Source organism: Salvelinus fontinalis, chromosome 32 (genome assembly GCF_029448725.1).
Source record: "Salvelinus fontinalis isolate EN_2023a chromosome 32, ASM2944872v1, whole genome shotgun sequence".
NCBI classification, from domain to species: domain Eukaryota; kingdom Metazoa; phylum Chordata; class Actinopteri; order Salmoniformes; family Salmonidae; genus Salvelinus; species Salvelinus fontinalis.
Genome location: NC_074696.1, coordinates 21,474,379 through 21,496,629, shown reverse-complemented (window position 1 = coordinate 21,496,629; position 22,251 = coordinate 21,474,379). Strand labels below are relative to the sequence as shown.

At 41.2% G+C, this 22,251-nt stretch overlaps 1 protein-coding gene across 1 annotated transcript; it reads left to right on the top strand.

Annotated features, from left to right (window-relative positions):
• Positions 1 to 63: 63 nt before the first annotated feature.
• Positions 64 to 21,253, top strand: LOC129830906 (sorting nexin-10A-like). Its single transcript, XM_055893732.1, has 7 exons — positions 64 to 179; positions 10,800 to 10,842; positions 11,236 to 11,322; positions 11,470 to 11,570; positions 11,998 to 12,096; positions 17,398 to 17,604; positions 17,831 to 21,253. The coding sequence occupies exons 2-7, from the start codon at positions 10,813 to 10,815 to the stop codon at positions 18,000 to 18,002; spliced, it is 696 nt and encodes a 231-aa protein (XP_055749707.1). The 5' UTR covers positions 64 to 179; positions 10,800 to 10,812; the 3' UTR covers positions 18,003 to 21,253.
• The last annotated feature ends 998 nt before the right edge of the window (positions 21,254 to 22,251 follow it).

Genomic DNA, 22,251 nt, shown 5'->3' with positions numbered 1-22,251 from the left:
CTCCCTGATTTCAGAACAGGAACGTGCACGAGCAAAATTAAGCAACAGAGCGGGCGCGTCATCCTCAAGTTCTTCAGACAACAAGTACAGTCGGTTTAACCGCGAACAGAGCACGCAGCGAAGGAATCAAGTCCGCCCCAGCGGCACCAAGTCTTATCAAACGAATTTCCAGCTGAAGGGTAAGAAGAAACATAGTGCTATATTATCAGAGATAAGCATGCTTTTCATTTGGTGGAAAGTTTTCCGATTGCCATGGATTCCCTGGTGTGTTTCAAATGTGTGGCTCATGCGTTTGCAACGGTTCAAATGCCAATCAAATGTATGCTACCTCGAAGGCAATCACAATTTCTCAGAATTGTTTTGTAATTCAACAGAAATTTGGAGCGTGATTTTTTTTATTGCTGCTTAGCCTATCTATGTGCAGTATTTAACCTTATTGCAGGCGGTCTAGCTAACCTCTGAGTTTAGCCAATTTCTAACCGAACATACCTGTCTGTCACACTTTCTCCAATTGCTTCCAAGCAAACTCGCATTATTAAAACTCGCAACAAATACATTTTTGTAACTGTAAAATATAACTCAACAGAATGAGGAAAGGCTGTATCGTTTCAATCATTAGGATGTTGTTCAAGTAGTTGTATAAGGGCAATTCCAAAAACCATTCATTTCAAAGTTGAACAAATCAAAGACTACTTTTAACAATTTCTAGGGACATTTTTACAAAAACACATTTACAGGAAGAACTGCATATACAGGGAGAACTGAGGGAGATTTTACCGTAATTCTGTTACAAAACTTTGCATCTGTAGTTTTTCCAGTACGTTTTTTTTTTTTTTTTTTTTACCGTGTAAATTGTTCAAAGCAGTCATTGTGCATAAAGTTGCATAGTTTGTTAAATTGAAATCTGTTTTTTTGTTGGCATACATTTTAAAGTGAAAAATCGGAGTCGTAATTCCGTTATGGTGGACTTCCCGTAATTTATACTTTAATTTGCACATCCTAGAAACACTTTTGTTGTTTTGATTGAACTCTGGTTTTAAACAGCCCTGACTGTCCAAACAGCAAGTAACCAAATCGGATTTGTGTATGTTTTAGATGGCAGTCATTTGCTGACATGGCTACACTAGTTGTCATAGTAACGACAGGTGTGTGCACGGTGGTGTAGCCGGATTGGTGGGTGGTGCTCATGCTTCCTATCACTCAACAAATATGTAGCAAGATAAGGTGACAACAAAGTCTGCCATGGACGTTTCCCAGTGGCTTTGAATGTTCAAAATCAAAGTGTAAGGACACTTAAAGCCTCAAAGGATGAGATGATCCATCTTTCATAACAAGTCCTTTTTTAACTAGCCACAGCAACTAGATGGCAGTTTAGTTTTCTAGCACATTAACAAATTTGTTTGTAAAAAAATAACAAGCTTGTTAGCTACCACATGTTCTTGGCAAACTGCCAACAGAGTAACTACCAAGAATCAAGATATGCCAAGTAAGTTTAAAAACCAGTTGAGGGCAAGTAAATCAGATTTGACCTTACAGACTCAAGTCGCATGGGCAGGAATAAGATGTGTCTGACTTCAAACCACCAACGAAGGGAGTTTGAAATGTGGCTTGGCATATCAGACTGCAGGAAAAAGATTCAAATCGTATATGCAATATTTTGTTTGTTGATTGGAGTCCCTTCAAACTGCCAATGTGAACAAGAATTCAGACACAGTTCTGCATTCCTGGTACAATGACGATTGCAGTATTATTAATAGGCTACCGTAGAATTATACACAATGTATTCAATTCTGTGGCATATAACTGATTTGTCAGATTTGTTGATGCATATCTACATGTTATCAGTCAGTCATGCTGTGTGAAGTTAGCCATGCATAGGGAGTTTAACTAAATCTCAGTAAATTAGATCTGTTGTGCTGTTAACTGGCCAATAGTGGCACGAATAATATCATGTGATGTTTAGTAGGATTGGGTTAGTTGATAGCCTTTTCTGGTGAGAGGTTGGCATTAGACTCTCTGCACAGGGCTCTGCTTGAGTAGGTTAATTATCCCTGTATCTCTGCACAGGGCTCTGCTTGAGTAGGTTAATTATCCCTGTATCTCTGCACAGGGCTCTGCTTGAGTAGGTTAATTATCCCTGTATCTCTGCACAGGGCTCTGCTTGAGTAGGTTAATTATCCCTGTATCCTGTCCTCAGTTCTTGGAAGTGGCAGTGAGTGGAGGAAACATGAGTCTCTCTGAAATGTGAATAGCTCTTGTTGTCAGGAAAAATGAGTCTCCACTGTACCCTGAAAGATTGGCTCTCCAAAAACAAGATGTCCCCTAGGGCCCGGGGCCACATGGAAAAAGAAATTGGCTCCCAGGTTGTATAAATCTCCTTATTAATTCAATTCTTCATTGTTATTTCATTAGAAGTGGGAAACGTTTTAGCAGTTCTGGATTTATTTTCTCAACAAACCAATATCCATTGATGTCCCATTAACATTTGCCTATTGTAGCATGTCTTTTGCCCAGTTCTACTTCAATGTTCGGTCTCTTTTAATAGATCCTTTCAACTGTCAAAACAATAACACGTTCTATAATACACACACAACCAAGAGGTTCACCAGTACACATCCAGCGCTTATAGCTAGCTAGTTGGCTAGCAATCACAAGTTCGTGTTTCTTGATCCCCAAAAAACTAAAACAGAAGAAAATAGTTATATACACACATTGACTTGTTGCTACCAGATCCACTAAACAAAATAATCAGACAATGTTAGTTTCCTGTTTCATTATCCGTTTTGTTCTGGTGGTGTTACATTTGGCTAGCACAGCAAGTAACCACAGAGCTAGCTAGCGTGATGTAAAGGTAGAGAAAGATCAGCTTACCATGTTAGCCAGCTAGATGAATTTCTCTCACAACAACAAATAATATAACTAAACTAAATGTAGCTAGCATACGATTCCAATGTTTTCCAGCCACATTGTTTACATAAAAAGGCAGCTAGCAGCAGGAAACCCCCCCCCCTCCTCCAATTGCTGCCGCGACTTGCTTCCATTTAGCCACGAGCATTAGTGAGGTTGGGAGATTAGGCCTGGCTTGTAGTCGGTGTTCCAATTCATTCCAAAATGTTCGATGGGGTTGGGGTTGAGGTAAGGGCTTTGCGCAGGTCAGTCAAGTTCTTCCACACTGATCTCGACAAACCATTTCTGTATGGACTTCATTTTGTGCACGGGAGCATTGTCATGCTGAAACAGGAAAGGGCCTTCCACAAAGTTGGAAGCACAGAATTGTCTAGAATGTCATTGTATGCTATAGCGTTAAGAATTCCCTTCACATTAAATAACAGCCCCAGACCATTATTCCTCCACCAAACTTTACAGTTGGCATAATGCATTGGGGCAGATGGCGTTCGACAGATGGTTACATGCTTCAGCACTCGGCGATCCTGTTCTGTGAGCTTGTGTGGCCTTCCGCTGAGCCGGTGTTGCTCCTCGATGTTTCCACTTCACAATAACGACACTTACAGTTGACCGAAGCAGCTCTAGCAGGGCAGAAATTTTGCAAACTGCCTTGTTGGAAAGGAGGCATCCTATGATACACTATACAGTGGCTGAAACAGCCGAATCCACTAATTTGAAGGGGTGTCCACATACTTTTGAATATACGGTGCATTCGGAGTATTCAGACCCCTTCCCTTTTCCACATTTTGTTATGTGACAGCCTTATTCTAAAATGTATTAAATAGAAGAGGGGGGGGGGGGAAATCAACCTACACACAATACCCAGTAATGACAAAGCAAAAACAGGTTTTTAGAAATTTTAGCAAATGTTTAAAAAATTTACATAAATATTCAGACCATTTGCTATGAGACTCGAAATTTAGCTCAGGTGCATCCTGTTTCAATTGATCATCCTTGCGATGGAGTCCACCTGTGGTCAAGTCAATTGACTGAACATGATCTGGAAAGGCACGCAACCTGTCTATAGAAGGTCCCACAGTTGACAGTGCATGTCAGAGCAAAAACCAAGCCATGATGTCGAAGCAATTGTCCGAAGAGCTCCTAGACAGGATTTTTAAATATTTTTAACTGAAATCATTTCACCAAGTTTTATATTGAAACCAACAAATAAAATTAGCTGCACTATGCACTTCTTGTGTGCATAAACATTAAAATAATAACAGTTATGTTAAAGATGGCACAACCCATGAGGTAAAAGTTTCCCTACTGCAGGTTTTAATGAACACAACCTTCAGTAAGCAAATCAAATGTGCATATAAAAGCAACACAAGTAAAGCAATGTGCATGTAAGGACAATACAACCATATGTAAACACATCCAATGTGCAGGTCTTTACATTAAAATAACAACACAAAATGTGTAAACAAATCAAATGAACACCGCTGATTAAATGTCCGTTCTCTCCTTCATACAGAAACCAGGTGCTGGTGGCCTAACATCCTGTTTGTATGCGTCTTTGTTCACTTGAGATTGAAATGTGAAAATGTCAGCATATTTACTTTGTCCGGTTTAAGTAGTGATCTGCGAGGGGAGACAATGTGCCTGCTGGCACTGAACACTCTCTGGGGGGGGGATTGGGGGGGGATCTGACCCTCTTTACCTCAACAAGGCAGCAGAGCGGTGATCTTTCTCAGCAACCCAGCCAGGCCTTTCCCCTCCGATGCCGCTGTGGGGATGTTGGTGGTGGAGGCGCTGCTGGTGCTTTGTGGTTCTTCTCTGACTTGTGCAGCTGCCAGCTTCAAGGCCTCCTCCTGGACACACATCCTTTTCCACCAGAACATCATGGGTGATGTGGTCCAGGACAGGCTTGATGCCTAACGGTGTCACTCGTGTCTCTGAAGCAAGTGTATCTATAAACTTTCTCAGAGGTTCAAGGCGCTGGCACAGTTGCTCCATGACACTTATGTTGGCATCCTTGGGCATCAGATGCCATGTTCCTCTTTCTCCAGCCAGTCGCACAGACTGGCTGCTGTTGGCTGAAGAAATGCTCAAGCATCTTGTGTATATCCCCATCAAGTCACCACATCATGGATCAGAGCCTTCTGTGGCATGTTGAGAGCAGCTTGCTTTTCTCTCAGTTCTCTTTTTCTCTTCCAGCTCTGTGAGAAGCCTTGGACCAGATGACAGTAGGACTTGACTGCTGTGTCAACTCTGAATTTTCAGAGCCTTTGAGATGGCCTGGTTAAAATTATGGCCAAAGCACCCAAGCCACAGAACTCTTCAAAAGCCTTGATCATGTTTGTTGCATTGTCTGTGGTTATGCAGACCAGGTCGTTTTTGTTGACCCCCCCCCCCCCCCCACACTCTTCCAGCATATTCTCAAAAAACTGTTGTGAGCCGAGTGATCTTCTGGGAAGAACTGTGTTTCCAGGCAGTTTGATTCTAGTTGCCAGTCTGGGGTAAGGTAATGGACAGTGAAGCTGATGTAGGGTTGACCACTCCAGAGGTCAGTAGTTACAGCAAACCATGTGCCTTGAGCCAAACTTTTACCAACATCAGCTTGAACCTGGTTGTACAGGTTTGGGATTTCAGTCTTGTAAAATAATGTTGGTGATGGCACTTTGTAGTGAGGCACGGCAACCTTCATCAGCCTCAGAAAGCCAGGCCTCTCAACAATATGAAATGGCATCATGTCCTTTGCAATGTAATATGAAAGGGCTACAGTGAGGTCTTGAGCATGTTTTGATGTGTGTGCATAAACAGCCTGCCTTTTAAATGCTTGCTCGAGTGTTTGTCACAACTGTAGACGAGGGACCGGTAGCATCACTGAGTTTGCCTGCTGCACTCCCACTCTAAACAAGGGAATAGTAAATGTATTATTATTATTTTGGGTGTTACATTATTATTCACACAGACACACAGATTATTATTTTGGGTGTTACATTATTATTCACACAGACACACAGAGTCTATCTTCTGTGTTGTATATGCAATAACCCCATGCACAATTTACATAAATACAAATGAGTCTTAAGAAGACAGTGATAGTAATTGCAATGAGCCCAACAATTGACAAATATAGGAGTAGTGTTTCTCCTTTTGGAACACTTTTACAACCAAGTCAACATCTGCTGAATTTTAATTGAACAAAATATGTTGGTTGGGTGACTAAACTACATAACGTGTGATCGTGTGCAATGGAGTCTGCAGAGGCTGCAGACACCCAACGCATACAGTAGCAGAAGAGTAGGTAACACTGAAAGCTTCAGTTTACATTATTGACAAGCTATTAGCCAGTTGGACAGACAAACCATAACTTTGAGCTCAATATGGGGGAAAATGTTAACTTACCTTGCATACGCTATAAAGCAGTGGGTGGTGGTCACGAAGATGACTCAAGAGATTTGAAGGGTTGCCCCCTTTCGCAGCGATATAAATATTATTTTAAATTTTTTAAATTTTTTATTTATTTTAATTTTGCATGTTCTGCAGACAGGGAGACCATCTTCGATTTAAGTTTCCCTCAGCACTCTTGTAAAACCCAAAATACGACCATACTTCAGATTTGGTCCTCTTAGAAGGCCCGAAAAATCTCCCGAGTGCAGTCACTGCCTTCCGCCATGTTTTTTCACACACAACAAAACCCACGTTGCGTGCTGTGCCTGCGTCAGACTGTTGCTAACGTTGGTTAATGCTGGACAGTATTTACCGTGAGTTTTTCAAACCGTGGTAATCAAACACAGTTTTAATGATAATTTGAAATGGTAATAATAATCATCGGGAATTTTATTGTGGTTTATCGTGAAACTGGTAACCGTTTCATCCCTATTCATTGGACATGGCCAATACTAATCCAATCATAGTGTATGTCTGCATTGGGCATGCATGCCATTAATCATCTCACATCCACTGTAACCGAAAGGGTAGAGTACGGATAGTGGAGGCAAGAGAGAAATACATTTACATTTACATTTAAGTCATTTAGCAGACGCTCTTATCCAGAGCGACTTACAAATTTGGAAAGTTCATACATATTCATCCTGGTCCCCCCGTGGGAAATGAACCCACAACCCTGGCGTTGCAAGCGCCATGCTCTACCAACTGAGCCACACGGGACCACTACCCTGGAGAGTGACCACAGTGAAGTGTTACTTTTACATGGACTGCAGAGCAGCCCTGTAATGTATGAGTTCCATGTATGTAGGTAGCATGCCAACCACTGTAGAAGACTGTAGAATTAAGCAAATCAGCACAAACTCGCAGGAGATGCTTACGGTATTAAAATATACTGTAGATACATTCACGATAGACCGGAGACACTACAAGTCTCGGGGGGATGACATCACAGTGGCTACTAGAACTCGCATGCAGCTTACCTCTGCTACAGTCACACCCCTTTCACGTCTTCCTACGCCACCGACCGTATAACTCACCTGCCGACTGTGTGATCGGAGTCAGTTTAGCAGAATGAATGCCTTTTAAAAGGAATTATGTGCGTGCTAGATTGACTTAGTTCACACAGTTGTCTCTGCTGGCTGCTGAGGTTGATGCGGAGAAGGAGGAGGTCAGTGAGTTTAGCAGAGGGCTGAATGTGTAACAGGTGAGTGCTAGGCTCTTTCTCAATTCATCCTTCCTTGCCTCCTTCTAAAAACCCATTGGAGAAGGTCAGAGGGGAGGGACCTTATACCTTCTCCTCCAATACAGTTGTGATACAATACAGGTGGGCAGATAGGATGTGAGCAATCAAGGAAAGACAAAGTGAATCTAAGCCCTATTTTTATTTTTTATTTTTTTTTATTTAACCTTTATTTAACCAGGTAGGCAAATTGAGAACACGTTCTCATTTACAATTGCGACCTGGCCAAGATAAAGCAAAGCAGTTCGACACATACAACAACACATAGTTACACATGGAGTAAAAACAAACATATAGTCAATAATACAGTGAAAAAAAAAAAATGAAAAAAAAATAAGTCTATATACAATGTGAGCAAGTGAGGTGAGATAAGGGAGGTGAAGGTAAACAGATATATGTATAAATAAATAAAAATATAAAAAGGCCATGGAGGCGAAGTGAGTACAACACAGCAAGTAAAATAAAAACTAAAAAAAACACTGGAATGGTTGGTTTGCATTGGAAGAAAGTGCAAAGTAGAGACAGAAATAATGGGGTGCAAAGGAGCAAAATAAATTAATAAATAAATACAGTAGGTAAAGAGGTAGTTGTTTGGGCTAAATTGTAGATGGGTTATGTACAGGTGCAGTAATCTATGAGCTGCTCTGACAGCTGGTGCTTAAAGCTAGTGAGGGAGATAGGTGTTTCCAGTTTCAGAGATTTTTGTAGTTCGTTCCAGTCATTGGCAGCAGAGAACTGGAAGGAGAGGCGTCCAAAGGAAGAATTGGTTTTGGGGGTGACTAGAGAGATATACCTGCTGGAGCGCGTGCTACGGGTAGGTGCTGCTATGGTGACCAGCGAGCTGAGATAAGGGGGGACTTTACCTAGCAGGGTCTTGTAGATGACCTGGAACCAATGGGTTTGGCGACGAGTATGAAGCGAGGGCCAGCCAACGAGAGTGTACAGGTCGCAGTGGTGGGTAGTATATGGGGCTTTGGTGACAAAACGGATGGCACTGTGATAGACTGCATCCAATTTATTGAGTAGGGTTTTGGAGGCTATTTTGTAAATGACATCACCGAAGTCGAGGATTGGTAGGATGGTCAGTTTTACAAGGGTATGTTTGGCAGCATGAGTAAAGGATGCTTTGTTGCGGAATAGGAAGCCAATTCTAGATTTGACTTTGGATTGGAGATGTTTGATGTGGGTCTGGAAGGAGAGTTTACAGTCTAACCAGACACCTAGGTATTTGTAGTTGTCCACATATTCTAAGTCAGAGCCGTCCAAAGTAGTGATGTTGGACAGGCGGGCAGGAGCAGGCAGCGATCGGTTGAAGAGCATGCATTTGGTTTTACTTGTATTTAAGAGCAGTTGGAGGCCACGGAAGGAGAGTTGTATGGCATTGAAGCTCGCCTGGAGGGTTGTTAACACAGTGTCAAAAGAAGGGCCAGAAGTATACAGAATAGTGTCGTCTGCGTAGAGGTGGATCAGAGAATCACCAGCAGCAAGAGCGACATCATTGATGTAAACAGAGAAGAGAGTCGGTCCAAGAATTGAACCCTGTGGCACCCCCATAGAGACTGCCAGAGGCCCGGACAACAGACCCTCCGATTTGACACACTGAACTCGATCAGAGAAGTAGTTGGTGAACCAGGCGAGGCAATCATTAGAGAAACCAAGGCTGTCGAGTCTGCCAATGAGGATGTGGTGATTGACAGAGTAGCCAGTAGCCATCATGTGGTGATGTCACCCACCCTGTGATCTGAAGTGCTCTTATCCTATCCCAACTAAGGTCATGGTTTTGTGGGTTTAGACATACATCCTATTCCAAATCAAGATGATTGAATAGTTAAGTGAATAGTGTCTAATACAAATAATAAGCAGAATGTCAGGGTTGGGCCGGAACAGAAACCAGCAGCTAGATCTCTGGGAGCAAGGTTGGCCATGCATTTTCTACGTCTATGCATTGATACTTTTAACAGTATTTTTGTAGTCCTACAACTAACTCTAACAGTAAACCAATAGCATATATAACCCATTGGAGAAAGACCCTTTAGTCTCTCCAGGACTCGGCACATTCGTTGGAACCTTCATCCGCAGACAGGATGTAACAGCTTTCACAGGTCTCTGTAACTGAGGTTAGGAAACATCTCAATTAGACCAGGACGTACTTCATTATACCAAGGTGATATACCATTGGATATTTCGTTGTGTTTTTGTATTATCCTATTTCTGTCTTTGGGACTGAATCTGTTCACTAGCTAGGTAGCTAACATTGTTTTTAGCAGATCAAGCTAACGTTTGAAAACAAATATTGGATGGCTGTCAATCATATTTATATGTAGCTAGCTAGCTGACATGAACTATAATAGATGGGTAAATTGTTAACCATGTGCTACACATAATCCTGGCGCAGCCACCTCTGCTGCTAACGTTACTATTCATTCAGACAATGCATGCGATGTTTCTTTGCAAAATCGGTCAACTTTAATTTTCTAAAATATATTTGTCCCTGGACGTAAGGACCATCCCGCCCGCAAATACTATTGTAATTTTAACCTTGAGAAAACTAGACTAAGTTAGCTAGCTAGCTGTTTACAGCCGCAATGGAATAGCTGTTTACAAACACACCAGAAGTTCTTTGGCGTTCCAGGGTTCACTTCCGCTCGTTCTCAAAAGCCTTTACAAAGGTCTGTACTTTCCAAAGTGTACCAGTACAGTATAAACTTTGCTTTATATGAATGGAATTTGTGTCAGTGTTTACACTAGTTCTGTATACCTTGTAGCTTTACTCTTTTGCAGCGTGCCACATGCTTACCTAGGCTTTGTATTGTTTACAGGACTGTGCTGTTTTATTACTGAGTGGATAAGCTGTTTATGGATAAGGCAGATTTCTCTTCGCACAGCAAATCCACTTCCTAGGCCTTGTTAAAAAAAAATACAATAGCTTGTGTTGTTAGAGCGCTCATGCAGTTTAGGTTGTTCTTCTCTAAGCAGTTGAGGTTTGCTGTTTTGCCAAAATATGCTCTTTTGGGCATCTTGGGTTGAGAACAGTGGACTTTGACTGTTTGGCTAAACATTGCTGCGTGTATCTGTTTTTCTGTGAGAAAGAACCCCCTCTGACTCATATAACTGCATAGAGACACTGGTTACTAGAGAAGCACAACATGTTATAACCTCATTCTTGCCTCACTGTTTACCAATTGTGTCTGCCCTGTCTCTGTCCTCTCTCCCCCAGATTCCATTCTATAATGGATAGGATTGACAGTGTAATGAAACAGGTGCGTGATCGATCCGTCTGTCATTACTCCATTACAGCAGTAGTCACTAATCCTGCTCTGAGAGCTTTTGTTCTTTAACCACAGCTAATATTCTTGATTAGTGTTTTGGTGCTGGTCTGGAACAAAAACTTGCACATGCTGTAGATTTTGGTGATCTTATTCATTCTCCATATTAAGCCTCAATCTCATTTTGTGGATTTGACCTATATATTCGTTTTTGTCTTGGATGATTGAGGAGGTTAGGTGATATTTCTGCTGAAGGGTTTCCTATCCTGTGGCCTCATTGTTCTTGTGTAAAAATAACATTTTTAAAAGATGGATAGATCGGGATGTGCATGGTATCTGAGGCACACTTCACCTCTGAACAACACTTTGTTTTGGGGGCTTTTGAAGGAGTTTGTCAGTGTCTGGGTCCAGGATCCACAGTTCCACAAAGATGACTTCTGGCACACGCACATCGACTACGAGATCTGTTTACATGTGAGTACTGTACTTGAATGGCATGCTCCGCTTGATCATCTTATCATCATTAAACATTATATTCAGCTTCTGATATAACGAGGAATCTGAGGAGACTTACTGGCAACCTCTACCTTCCTGTCTGTTCTTCCTGCTTCCTGACTGTAGACCAATAGCATGTGTTTTAGGAAGAAGACGTCCTGTGTGCGTAGGCAGTACAGTGAGTTTGTTTGGCTCCGGCAGCGTCTGCAGGACAATGCTATGCTCATGTACGTATAACCCTGGAATACGTCACTGATGGTCTTCACTGCATAATTTGTTCACTCCTCCTAAAGCAATGATGCATACACAGGGTATGCACTTGCCCATTGTATCCTTACCAGGGGTCGACTAGTCACATTGTATCCTTACCAGGGGTCGACTAGTCACATTGTATCCTTACCAGGGGTCGACTAGTCACATTGTATCCGTACCAGGGGTCGACTAGTCACATTGTATCCTTACCAGGGGTCGACTAGTCACATTGTATCCTTACCAGGGGTCGACTAGTCACGTTGTATCCTTACCAGGGGTCGACTAGTCACATTGTATGAAATCGAAACTTATGACTTGAGTTTATTATAAGGCATTATTATTTATTTTTGTACAATGTTTTGTGTATCCAAATAAGGTGTTCAACGTGTTGTCTCTTTCCAGAGAGTTGCCCAAATTACCTCCCTGGAATCCGTTCTTCAGTCTGAACAACCCCTATCAGGTCAACCAGCGGATGAAGGGCCTACAGGAGTTTCTAGAGACGTGAGTGTCCTCTTCTATTCCTCTCCTCAGTTGCCCTCTCACCCTCAGCCTTGTGAATGACTACCAGTTTGTGCATGTTCAAAAGGCTTGAAGGGATGAGCTAGAATCTAGATGTAGCCCATCAGTGTGTCTGATGCAACCAGTAATCAGGTCAAGCAGTCCATATCACTCTGTAGTGTAGAACCCCTTGTGTGCATTAGGAAACTTTTGCTGCAGCCATTTATTTGGAATTGAGGCCTGCTATCTAATTAATTCTGTTTTTGTTTTTTGTTTTCTCTGTATTTTGACATTTGTTTTGGAAATCCTCTGCTTGCCCTGTATAAGAAGTTATACCCATGGTTTTATGGCACCAAACGCCATCTTGTGGCTACTTCATTAATTTCCTCCACTCCACACTTTTAACGCGTTGAAACAGAAAACATTACGTACTGATGACCAGGAGTGAAAGTAAGCCGGTCCAGTACGTTGTCCTGGCAAAATATGTGCCTATCACAATACTTAAAACAACATTTCAAGAAAACTAGGCTTTTACAACATTACCCACTGGGCACAAACGTCAGTTCAACGTCTTCCACGTTGGTTCAACAAGTGGGTATTTATCATGTCAGCCATGGAGCTGGAGCGATAAACCAAAAATGATCGACACTGACCATACCGATCACTTATTGCCGGCATTTTGCTGATATCCTTCATTACGATAAATAGCCTATACTAGAGAAATGTGACGTTTGAAATTAAAGAGGTTTTCTGATATGGGTTAATGGGACAATTGATGGCTACAATCGCCAAAGTAGTAGTTTAAATTAGAATAAATCTATTTAACTTTTTATTTTATTTATTGCATCAATTCAGGCAATTTATCGCGATATGGAATTTTGTCCACATTGCTAAGTTCCAGTCAGCTGTATTTAAAAAATAAAATAAAAAATGGATTAACTTCTCTAGGGTAGGGGGCAGCATTCAGAATTTTGGATCAAATGCATGCCCAAATTAAACTGCCTGTTTCTCGGGCCCAGAAGATATGATATGCATATAACTGGTAGATTTGGATAGAAAACACTCTAAAGTTTCCAAAACTGTTAAAATTGTGTCTGTGAGTATAACTGAACTGATTTGGCAGGTGAAAAGCTGAGAAAAATCCATTCAGGAAGTTATTATTATTATTTTTTGTAGTTTTCTATTCAATGCCATTACAGTATCCATTGACTTAGGACTCAAGTTGCAGTTTCTATGCCTTCCACTAGATGTCAACAGTCTTTATAAATTGTTTCTGGCTTGTATTCTGAAAAATGAAAAAGTTAGAGCAGTCTCAATGAGTCGACCCTAAAGTGTCACAGAGCTTTTTCATGCGCGAGACGGAGAGAGTGCGTTTCTTGTTTACCTTTTTTTACGTTATTGTCCGGTTGAAATATTTTCGTTTATTTAGGCTAAAAACAAACCGAGGATTGAATATTAACATGTTTCTATGAACTTTACGGATACAATTTATATTTTTTTGTCTTCCTGTTTTGACTGCGTTTGAGCCTGTGGATTACTGAAGAAAACGTGCAAACAAAACAGAGGTTTTTGCATATAAAGAGAATTTATCGAACAAAAGGAACATTTATTGAGTAAATGAATGTCTGCTGAGTGCAACCATATGAAGATCATCAAAGGTAAGGGATTCATTTTATCTCTATTTCTGACTTGTGTAACTGTTCTACTTGGCTGGTTACTGTTTGTAATGAATTGTTTAGTGGGCTATGTTCTCAAATAATCGTAAGGTATGCTTTCGCCGTAAAGCATTTTTTTAATCTGACACCGTGGCTGGATTCAAAAGAAGTTAATCTTTAAACCTATGTAAAATGTTTTGTTTTCTAAATTTTTATGAGTATTTCTGTATTTGAATTTGGCGCCCAGCAGTTTCACTGGCTGTTGAAGAGGTGGGACGCTAACGTCTCACATACCCAAGAGAGGTTAAACAGGTGGTATATATGGTCTAGAAGGCGGTGTGGTAGAAACACCGACATTTTTCCAAGGCAGTGATGACTGACACGCGCAGACCGCAGTAGACTTATCACTTCAGGCTACAAGTATAGGGATAATGACAATCAGCTGTCGTGTGTGGGTAGCCTACAGGAACCCTTTTGATTGTTTGACAATCAGATTAAAACATAATGACTGGTGTTTATGCCACATTAAAAGGTAATACATTTGAGTTAAATTAGTAATATTTACTACTAGGCCCATATAGATTCTATTATGTATTTCTATAAAATGTTTTGTACACATGCACACACATAGGAGGTTCCGTACCCAGGAAGAAAATAAATCTACTTTTACCCCTGCTGAGACTACAATCTCCTTCTCCATTTCTCCTGTTGTGGTGCTTTGGTATAGGGTACCAGAGTGCTCAGAATAACAATTCATTCAACCTCCTACCACACACTGTTGTAATGTCTCTAAGACTTACAGTTGAAGTCAGAAGTTTACATACACTTAGGATGGAGTCATTAAAACTCGTTTTTCATCCACTCCACAAATTTCTTGTTAACAAACTATAGTTTTGGTAAGTTGGTTAGGACATCTACTTTGCATGACACAAGTCATTTTTCCAACAATTGTTTACAGACAGATTATTTCACTTATAATTCACTGTATCACAATTCCAGTGGGTTAGAAGTTTACATGCACTAAGTTGACTGCCTTTAAACAGTTTGGAAAATTCCTGAAAATTATGTCATGGCTTTAGAAGCTTCTGATAGGCAAATTTACATAATTTGATTCAATTGGAGGTGTACCTGTGGATGTATTTCAAGGCTTACCTTCAAACTCAGTGCCTCTTTGCTTGACATCATGGGAAAATCAAAAGAAATCAGCCAATATTTTTTTTTTGTAGACCTCCACAAGTCTGGTTCATCCTTGGGAGAAATATCCAAATGCCTGAAGGTACCACGTTCATCTGTACAACCAATAGTACACAAGTAGAAACACCATGGGACCACGCAGCTGTCATACCGCTCAGGAAGGAGACCCATTCTGTGTCCTAGAGATGAATGTACTTTTGTGCGAAAAGTGCAAATCAATCCCAGAACAACAGCAAATTACCTTGTGAAGATGCTGGAGGAAACAGGTATAAAAGTATCTATATCCACTGTAAAACGGGTCCTATATCGACATAACCTGAAAGGCCGCTCACCAAGGAATAAGCCACTACTCCAAAACCGGCTTTAAAAAAAGCCAGACTACGGTTCGCAACTGCACATATGGACAAAGATCAAACTTTTGCGAGAAATGTCCTCTGGTCTGATGAAACAAAAATATAACTTTGGCCACAATGACCATTATTATGTTTGGAGGAAAAAGAGGGAGGCTTGCAAGCCAAAGAACACCATCCCAACCGTGAAGCACGGGGTGGCAACATCATGTTGTGGGGGGTGCTTTGCTGTAGGAGGGACTGTTGCTCTTCACAAAATGGATGGCATTATGTGGATATATTGAAGCAGCATCTCAAGACATCAGTCAGGAAGTTAAAGCTTGGTCGCAAATGGGTCTTCCAAATGGACAATGACCCCAAGCATACTTCCAAAGTTGTGGCAAAATGGCTTAAGGACAATAAAGTCAAGGAATTTGAGTGGCCATCATAAAGCCCTGACCTCAATCCTATAGAAAATTTGTGGGCAGAACTGAAAAAGCAAAAGTAAAGTAAAAGTAAATAAAATAAAAAGAATTATAAAAATAAACTCAAGGAGTAATTTTGCTGGTTACACCTTAAAGTCTAAAAACAAAAATGCACACAGGAGGAACTCAAAATCCAAAAACACCTCACGGCCATCGAAAAAAAATAATAATAATAACATGTTAAATTAAGTGCATAATAAAATAGAGTAAGTAGTATTATATAACACACACAGGACTCACATTTAATTTATTCATTCTGAGCAGCACATCTGTCCAGGGATGAGACATCAGTTGAACGGAAGGAGGCCTACAAACCTGACCCAGTTACACCAGCTCTGTCAGGAGGAATGGGCCAAAATTCACCCAACTTATTGTGGGAAGCTTGTGGAAGGTTTTGACCCAAACGTTTGACCCAAGTTAAACAATTTAAAGGCAATGCTACCAAATACTAATTGAGTGTATGTTAACTTCAGACCCACTGGGAATGTGATGAAATAAATAAAAGCTGAAATAAGTCATTCTCTCTACTATTATTCTCACATTTCACATTCTTCAAATTAAGTGGTGATCCTAACTGACCTAAATCAAATCAAATGTATTCATATAGCCCTTCTTACATCAGCTGATATCTCAAAGTACTGTACAGAAACCCAGCCTAAAACCCCAAACAGCAAGCAATGCAGGTGTAGAAGCATGGTGGCTAGGAAAAACTCCCTAGAAAGGCCAAAACCTAGGAAGAAACCTATAGAGGAACCAGGCTATGAGGGGTGGCCAGTCCTCTTCTGGCTCTGCCGGGTGGAGATTGTAACAGAACATGGCCAAGATGTTCATAAATGACCAGCATGGTCAAATAATAATAATCACAGTAGTTGTCGAGGGTGCAGCAAGTCAGCACCTCAGGAGTAAATGTCACTTGGCTTTTCATAGCCGATCATTAAGAGTATTTCTACCACTCCTGCTGTCTCTAGAGAGTTGAAAACAGCAGGTCTGGGACAGGTAGCACATCCGGTGAACAGGTCAGGGTTCCATAGCTGCAGGCAGAGCAGTTGAAACTGGAGCAGCAGCACGGCCAATCAGCCCTTGCCTAAACTGGAAGCCAGTGTAGGGAGGCTAGCACTGGAGTAATATGATCAAATTTTTTGGTTCTAGTCAGTGCTAAATACGGCTGCTAGAATCCTAACTGATGTTTATTTAGTGCTTTATCCGGGTAGCCGGAAAGTAGAGCATTGCAGTAGTCTAACCTATATAAGTAACAAAAGCATGGATTACATTTTTCAGCGTCATTTTTGGACAAAGTTTCAGATCTTTGCAATGTTACGTAGATGGAAAAAAGCTGTCCTTGAAACAGTCTTGATATATTCGTCAAAAGAGAGATCAGGGTCCAGAGTAACGCTGAGGTCCTTCACAGGTTTATTTGAGACGACTTTACAACCATCAAGATTAATTGTCAGATTCAACAGAAGATCTCTAAGACCTTAGACAGGGAATTTTTACTAGGATTAAATGTATTTGGCTAAGCTGTATGTTAACTTCTGACTTCAACTGTATATGGTGTTCTTGATAGTTGTATGTATGTATCTACTGCTAGTTTTTTGGCTGGTGTTCTTTATGATTAATTGGGTAGATCTTTCTCAACATCAGTGTGCTCCAGGACCCCCTGCTGCTGTCTGACAGTAGAGTGCACCTGTTCCTCCAATCCCAGCTCAGCGTGACCAAGATGGAGGCGTGTGTCTCGGGCCAGACACGCTACACAGTGGCCCAGGCCATCCAGATGTGTAGCGACTGCCACCGCACACGCTTCCCCGTAGAGAAGAGCCGCAAGGAGTACTGCGACTCCAACTGCGACAGGTAAGCGTACAGGCACGTTGTGATTTCTTGTCCAAAATGTACAGATTGAGCGATGGATTTTCAATGTCATCCATTGATTCTCACAACAGAGACGATTGTCCATGGAATAAATGCACAATAATGCACAAAGTTGCTGAACTGTTGACGGAGAAATTATGTAAGCCAAAATGGGCACATGACCTGTTACTCATTGAGTGCCCTCATCCTCTTCTCTCTGCCTCTCCAGCACCACATCATCCGTTCTAGGCCACAGCCTTGACTCGGGGGTCCCCCAGAGCTCCAGCCCCCTACCTTGTGACAGCAGCACTTGTGAAAACTGTGATGGAAGCCTAACCATCAGGGACAGAGGATTTTTCAGCAGAGAATCCTCTTGTGACCAGGAACACACAGAGCCCTGACGCATGCACAAAGTGGCTGTTTCACAGACAAATATTCAGCCTAGTCCTGCACCAAAATGATGCTAAATGATTGAAAGTGCTTTTTAGTTCAGGACTAAGTGTAGTCTTTGTCCGGGAAGCCGCCCCAAAGACTCTGTTTGCTGCTGTTCCAGGTGCGCTTCTCAGACCTCTGAAGATGAGGCGGAGTAGTAAGGCCTTTTTACGTGGTTCTCCGCTGGCATTCTCTGTGTCCCCTATCGGTCTTTTAAAATGTCTGAACTATATGTTTTCTTAAAGGATATATGTTATTATATTGATACACCTACTATTGTGGACTGACTGGTGTTGCTAGTGAACAAGGCACTTGAACAAGTCTCTTCTCCAAAACGTAGCATTGTCTTAATGCAGTATCTCAGTCTTAAACTCTAACTTGTGCCTCACATGTTAAAAAAAAAAAAAGAAAAAAAATGATATCACTTAACCTGCAATGATACTGGGAAAGATTCTTAAATTATGAATTATACTTTGTTTATTTTTTTATTTGCGCTATTAAACTGTGTTCTAAGGAGTGTGTTGTATAGGCTCGTTTAAAAAAAAAAAGATTTCTAAAAGATTTTTAAATGAGTATTCCAAGTATCAATAAATATTGTTTTTTGAAGAACTAACTTGATAATTGTTTGACTTTCGGAGCCGGTGTCATTGTCTATGTCCTTTGTGAATTCCTGGAATGTTCAGCAAATCATTTTGGTTTAAATGTGCTTTGGTTTGTTGTCTCTTCTGCCAAAAAATAGTCTCCTTTTCATTATGTTTAAGGTTATCCATGGGCTTTCCTTCAATATTAAGTTCTGTAGATACTTTAGGTCATGTGTATGTGGACACCTGCTCGTCGAACATCTCATTACAAAATCATGGGCATTAATATGGAGTTGGTCCCCCCCTTTGCTGCTAGAACAGCCTCCACTCTTCTGGGAAGGCTTTCCACTAGAAGTTGGAACATTGCTGCGGGGACTGGCTTCCATTCAGCCACGAGCCTTAGTGAGGCCGGGCACTGATGTTGGGCGATTAGGCCTGGCTTGCAGTCGGCGTTACAATTCATCCCTAAAGTGTTCGATGTAGTTGAGGTCAGGGCTCTGTGCAGGCCAGTCAAGTTCTTCCACACTGAGCTCGACAAACCACTTCTGCATGGACCTCGTTTTGTGCACGGGAGCATTGTCATGCTGAAACAGGAAACGGCGTTCACCAAACGGAATCGTCTAGAATGTGATTGAATGCTGTAGCATTAAGAATTCCCTTCACTGAAACTAAGGGGCTTAGCCCCAACCATGAAAAACAGCCCCAGACCATTATTCATCCTCCACCAAACTTTAAAGGTGGTTCTATGCATTGGGGCAGATAGCGTCTGACAGACTATTTTTACACACTTCAGCACTCGGCGATCCCGTTCTGTGAGCTTGATACAATCCTGTCTCTGAGCTCTACGGGCAATTCCTTCGACCTCATGGCTTGGTTTTTGCTCTGACACTGTCAACTGTGGGACCTTATAAATAGACAGGTGTGTGCCTTTCCAAATCATTCCCAATCAATTTAATTTACATCAGTAGGATCTGAATACTTTTGTAAATAAGGTATTTCTGTTATTTATACATTTGCAAACATTTCTAAAAACCTGTTTTTGCTTTGTCATTTTTGCTTTGTCATTAAACCAAAGCACATTTAAACCAAAATGACTTGCTGAACATTGCAGATTGAGGGTAAAAAAAAACAGATTAAATTAATTTGAGTAAGGCTGTAACAAAATATGGAATAAGTCACGAGGTCTGCATACTTTCCGAATACTGTGTGTGTGTGTGTATCATACAGTACCAGTCAAAAGTTTGGATACACCTACTCATTCAATGAGTTTTCTTTCTTTTTACTATTTTCTAAATTGTAGAATAATAGTGAAGACAAACTATGAAATGACACATGGACTCATGTAGTAACCAAAAAAGTGTTAAACAAATCAAAATATATTATATATAAAATGATTCTTCAAAGTAGCCTTGATGACAGCTTTGCACACGCTTGGCATTCTCTCAACCTGCTTCACCTGGAATGCTTTTCCAACAGTCTCAAAGGAGTTCCCACATATGCTGAGCACTTGTTGGCTGCTTTTTGTTCACTCTGCGGTCCGACTCATCCCAAACCATCTCAATTGGGTTGAGGTCGGGTTATTGTTGAGGCCAGGTCATCTGATGCAGCACTCATCACTCTCCTCCTTGGTCATATAGCCCTAACACAGCCTGGAGGTGTGTTGGGTCATTGTCCTGTTGAAAAACAAATGATAGTCCCACTAAGTGCAAACCAGATGGGATGGTGTATCGCTGCAGAATGCTGTGGTAGCAATGCTGGTTAAGTGTGCCTTGTTCTAAATAAATCACTGACAGTGTCACCAGCAAAGCACCATCACACCACCTCCTCCATGCTTCACGGTGGGAACCACACATGCGGAGATCATCTCACAAAGACACGGCGGTTGGAACCAAAAATCTCAAATTTGGACTCAGCAGACCAAAGGACAGATTTCCACCGGTCTAATGTCCATTGTTCTTATTTCTTGGCCCAAGCAAGTCTCTTCTTTTTGTTGGTGACCTTTTAGTAGTGGTTTCTTTGCAGCAGTTCGACCATGAAGGCTTGATTCACACGGTCTCTGAGCAGTTGATGTTGAGATGTGTCTGTTACTTGAACTCTGTGAAACATTTATTTGGGCTGGGATTTCTGAGGCTGTTAACACTAATGAACTTATCCTCTGCAGCAGAGGTAACTCTGGGTCTTCCATTCCTGTGGCGGTCCTCATTAGAGCCAGTTTCATCATTGTGCTTGATGGTTTTTGCGACTGAACTTGAAGAAACTTTCAAAGTTCTTAATTTTCTGGATTGACCATATCTTAAAGTAATGATGGACTGTTGTTTTTCTTTGCTTATTTGAGCTGTTCTTGCCATAATATGGACTTAGCCTTATTTGGTAAAATACCATCTTCTGTATACCACCCCTACCTTGTCACAACACAACTGATTGGCTCAAACACATTAATAAGGAAAGAAATTCCACAAATTAACTTTTAAGACTGTGAAAGCTGTCATCAAGGCAAAGGGTGGCTACTTTAAGTTGTTGTTTAACACTTTTTTTGGTTACTACATGATTCTATATGTGATATTTCTTTTCTTTGATGTCTTTACTATTATTATACAATGTAGAAAATAGTAAAAAATAAAGAAAAACCATTGAATGAGTAGTTGTCTCAAATTTTGACTGGTACTGTGTGTGTGTGTGTATTTATGTATGTATGAATATGTAGTTATATCTAGTTGGGTTTTGGATGCCACACTAGATGTACTGTGTTATCAGCCCAGTAGAGGGCATTTGAACATCTAAAATGAACTTCATAGGAGATTAAACCAGTTCAGTGTATTCATCCCCTTTACATCTTCACAATGTCTGTCTGATTTGTTAATGGTGAAAAGAATCCTGAAACTATGGTGTATAGATGTATGTTTTCTGGGTGACTGGTATTATGGTGTTGACTGCTTCTGGGGTACGCTGTGTTTTGGATTTGATTTCTAGGTCCGCCATGGTAGGGATGGATTAACAGTGTTCTATAATACATCTCCTTGCCAACCGTTCTCCTCCAGCTGTATCTGGTTCTCTCACACATGCTGCATAGAGATCAAGTCAAAATGAAATAGTATTTTTCACATGCGCCGAATACAACGAGTGTAGACTTTAATGTGAATGCTTGCTTATGAGCCATTCCCAACGATGCAGAGTTAAAAACAAATACACTGACAAGATGAATAAAATACACAAGATAAGAGTATGAACTTTCTGCACAACAGAAGTTAAGATCATCGTGAAAGAAGTCACTAAATAGCAAAGTTGGGTTGGAACTCGTAAGATGTAGGCCTTCTGTCAGGCGAGAAATACGGAGAAGGGGGCAGCATATGGTGGGAGGATGTACCAGAGAGGTTTGGGTGTGTTGTCTCCTTATGGAAGGCGTGTGCGTGGACTTCCTGGGTGGGTGTGTGTGTGTCAGGTCTGGCAGAGCGCAGGCTGTGCTGTGATTGGGGCGTGCTGACAGGATGTGTTTCATGGCTGCTGGCTTATGTCACTTCCCCTCTCACAAAGACAGGCCAGCAGACTGAACACATACACACCTTCCTCTGTATGTGTGTGTTCTTTCTACTGTACTAGAGCTGGTCACCAGCAGCACCCCGTCAGCTCTACCAGGTGA

Excerpts from the sequence above, each read along its gene's own strand:
- LOC129830906 (XM_055893732.1), top strand. The coding sequence starts at position 10,813 with ATGGATAGGATTGACAGTGTAATGAAACAG. Across the intron at positions 12,097-17,397 it reads CTACAGGAGTTTCTAGAGAC|TGTGCTCCAGGACCCCCTGC; the intron begins GTGAGTGTCCTC and ends TCTCAACATCAG. Across the intron at positions 17,605-17,830 it reads TGCGACTCCAACTGCGACAG|CACCACATCATCCGTTCTAG; the intron begins GTAAGCGTACAG and ends CTGCCTCTCCAG.